Raw genomic sequence first — 2,977 nt, 5'->3', positions numbered from 1 at the left:
GAGATCTTGTTACAGAGTCAGAGTAACTGATAAGTAAGCTTCTATCTAGAGACTCAGTATCTACTTAACTGATTGATCATTTCTCTATTTCTTACACATTATTATGTGTTCAGATATCTTAGTGAGTAATTCTTTCTAATAAGAAGACAATGAATATTTTTCAAGTGTAAGAGGCCTACACTGAATAGATCAGTATGTTATTTATAGATCTTATATAACAAAGTGAAAAACATTAGAGAAGAAAATCAGAGAAAGTGCAGAAATCAGCGATCAGAGTGAATATTTATATATGTATACAGTGAAGCTTCAGAGTGAAAGAATAGAAATTTCATGAGTTTTGAGCTAAGAATTAGCAACTGAGAATCGGAGCTTCAGCAGAAATCTATGAAGTGTAATGAAATAGTCTATATAATTGATCAGACGCAGCTTATCACACTTTACTTTCTTAATTCACTTGAATAAATTCTTTACTATCTTCAGTATGACTAACTTGATCAATCTTTTCATAACTATTAGAGTGACAAGGTAAAACTCATGTGTTTAAATCTGGTTTTTAATTTTATCTTGGAATTTATCAGAGTATATCACAAAATCTTTCTTTTCATAATTACAGTTTAAACATGACTTTGTGCTTTCTTTAACTGTGTCACAAACAGATTCAATATGACAAGGAAAAATATATAAAACACAGTACTTATATATTATTAACTTGCTAGATTTGATTAGAGTATTCAGACTACTTAGTATCTCTTTCTCTTGTACTTTTACTGCTGCTGTCTGTATACACTTGAGAGCATCTTTAGTCATTATAATACTATTATTATTATTGTTATTGTTATTATTATTGCTGCTATTACTGCTGTTACTACTTACTACTGTTACTTCTGTTAGTGTTGCTACTGTTACTACTGCTGTTATTACTGTTATTTCTGTTACTGCTGTTACTGCTGTTACTGCTGTTACTACTGTTACTGCTGTTAATACTGTTACTGAACTAATTATATAATTATATCTGAGATCAGAATGAGAATATTTGATAATTTTATTATCAATTTAACTAATCTCATTACACAGTTTTAAGATTAGATAGTAGTCTCATACTGTCTAAGTGAAACTTACTATCTACTCTTATTATATTTTTTAAATAAGATTATGATTTTCACTTCTCAATTTAAATTCTATTTATTTCTTTAAATAACTTTAAATCTTATTTGAGTGTTATTAAAAAGTGTTATCTTTTAAAAATTTAACAATAGTCTAAAAGAAATCTTAAAATGTCTAACAATAGTAACTTTGTACTAAGAATGAGACTAAATGAGATCAAATGAGATGATATTCTTATTTTTTCTAAGTCATGATCTCATTTTAAGATCTGATAAATAGTCACTTTACACGTTTTTTTAATGATTAGTTTCAGTGAGATTCATGTTAAGAATTGTATAAGATCAGATTAAATGAGATAAAATATTAAATTCATGATTCTGACAGTCAGTCTAACTGTTACTACTGCTACTATTACTGCTGTTATTGCTGCTACTGCTGTTACTACTGCTGTTATTACTGTTACTACTGCTATTATTACTGTTACTGCTACTGTTGTTACTGTTACTACTGCTGCTGTTATATGAAATAATAAATCACTGATATTCTTGATATACTATATACATTAGATATCTTGATATTAGAACTTTTAATATTCAAAGTATTCTAATTGTCAGGAAAAAGAGGTTTTACACTACTGAACACTATTAACAACGTATTACTATAATATTTCTCATCATTATCAGCTTACTACAATACTTATCTAATACTCACTTATGCTAGCTCTGGACTCACACATTTATTTTGTTATAAGTAACTCTATCTTTTGTATGAAATAGACATAATAGAGAGTGTATAAATAATATAACAAGCAGATTTTAATACATATAAAATTCATATATCTTCAACATATTCATCTGTTACACTCATTCCGATAGTTATGAGCCCGGTAGGCAGTATCTGAAGAGAAGCGCAATACACTGATCTCAATTCTCACTCAAACTAATAACTATTATTTGAACTGAGACAATTGATTCTCATTTGTATACATTCCGAAATACTCGACTGTTATCTTGATTTCTGATTCTCACTTATATACCTTCTGAAATTCTTAATTATTTTACACTCTGAATTCTGATCATATTCTCAAATACTTGAACTGATTCCTCAATTCATTCAATATAACTGATATGACAGACAAGACAATGTCTAGTGCAATAGTTCACCTTAGTGTTTCTGAAGATTGAAAACTTTGATACAAGCATATGGAAGATATGCAAGAATATGCAAAGAATAAGAAGGTATCAGACTTCATCAATCTTGATAAATCTGATATTTTCTCCGAACTAGAAGAATCTCTGAAACCTGAGTATTCAGAAGAAGTCACCCCGGAGGTCAAGATAGTATATAATATCAAGATCACCGCATGAAAAATCAAATATATGAAATATAAAAAAACGAATGAAGATATGATAAAGATACAATATATTATATAAACAACAGTGAAAGTCACAGAGCTATACCATGTACAAAGTGAGAATAATGATGTGAAGAAGATTATTCACTTATTAAGAGATTAACTCTCTCTCACAACTGCAGACTATCAGAATAATATGAGAACTCAATATTATAATCTCTGCAAAGCACTCAAAAACAGAGGTATAGAGAAGTGGTTAAATGACTGATCTCTTATTGCAGATGATATCAAAGAGGCAGATATAGCTGAACAGTTCAACTTGAAGAAAGACTTCTTAAATATGAATCTGTAATTCAAAGATTGCTTGAGCCAGCGTACGATTACAGGCGTACGCCGGCTTCTTTTATACATTATACTAAATTAATTAGTGGCCGCTATTGCCCCTTTACATTCATAAGCATGTTCAGAAGCAGCTGTCTTATTATTCAGTGATTGTACATTCTTTCAAATCACATTCTC

The 2,977-nt window shown here is 29.2% G+C and overlaps 1 protein-coding gene across 1 annotated transcript; it reads left to right on the top strand.

The window, feature by feature from the left end:
• Nucleotides 1–2,315: 2,315 nt before the first annotated feature.
• BDBG_16334 (uncharacterized protein) lies at nucleotides 2,316–2,471 on the top strand (the record flags this gene model as incomplete). The annotated part of the gene is made up of 1 exon (XM_031724306.1): nucleotides 2,316–2,471. The coding sequence occupies one exon, from the start codon at nucleotides 2,316–2,318 to the stop codon at nucleotides 2,469–2,471; it is 156 nt and encodes a 51-aa protein (XP_031576361.1).
• Nucleotides 2,472–2,977: the final 506 nt, after the last annotated feature.

This window comes from Blastomyces gilchristii, assembly GCF_000003855.2.
Source record: "Blastomyces gilchristii SLH14081 genomic scaffold supercont1.2, whole genome shotgun sequence".
Classification (NCBI taxonomy): domain Eukaryota; kingdom Fungi; phylum Ascomycota; class Eurotiomycetes; order Onygenales; family Ajellomycetaceae; genus Blastomyces; species Blastomyces gilchristii.
Note: the sequence above shows the minus strand (reverse complement) of the source record. Positions and strands in the feature narration are given on the sequence as shown.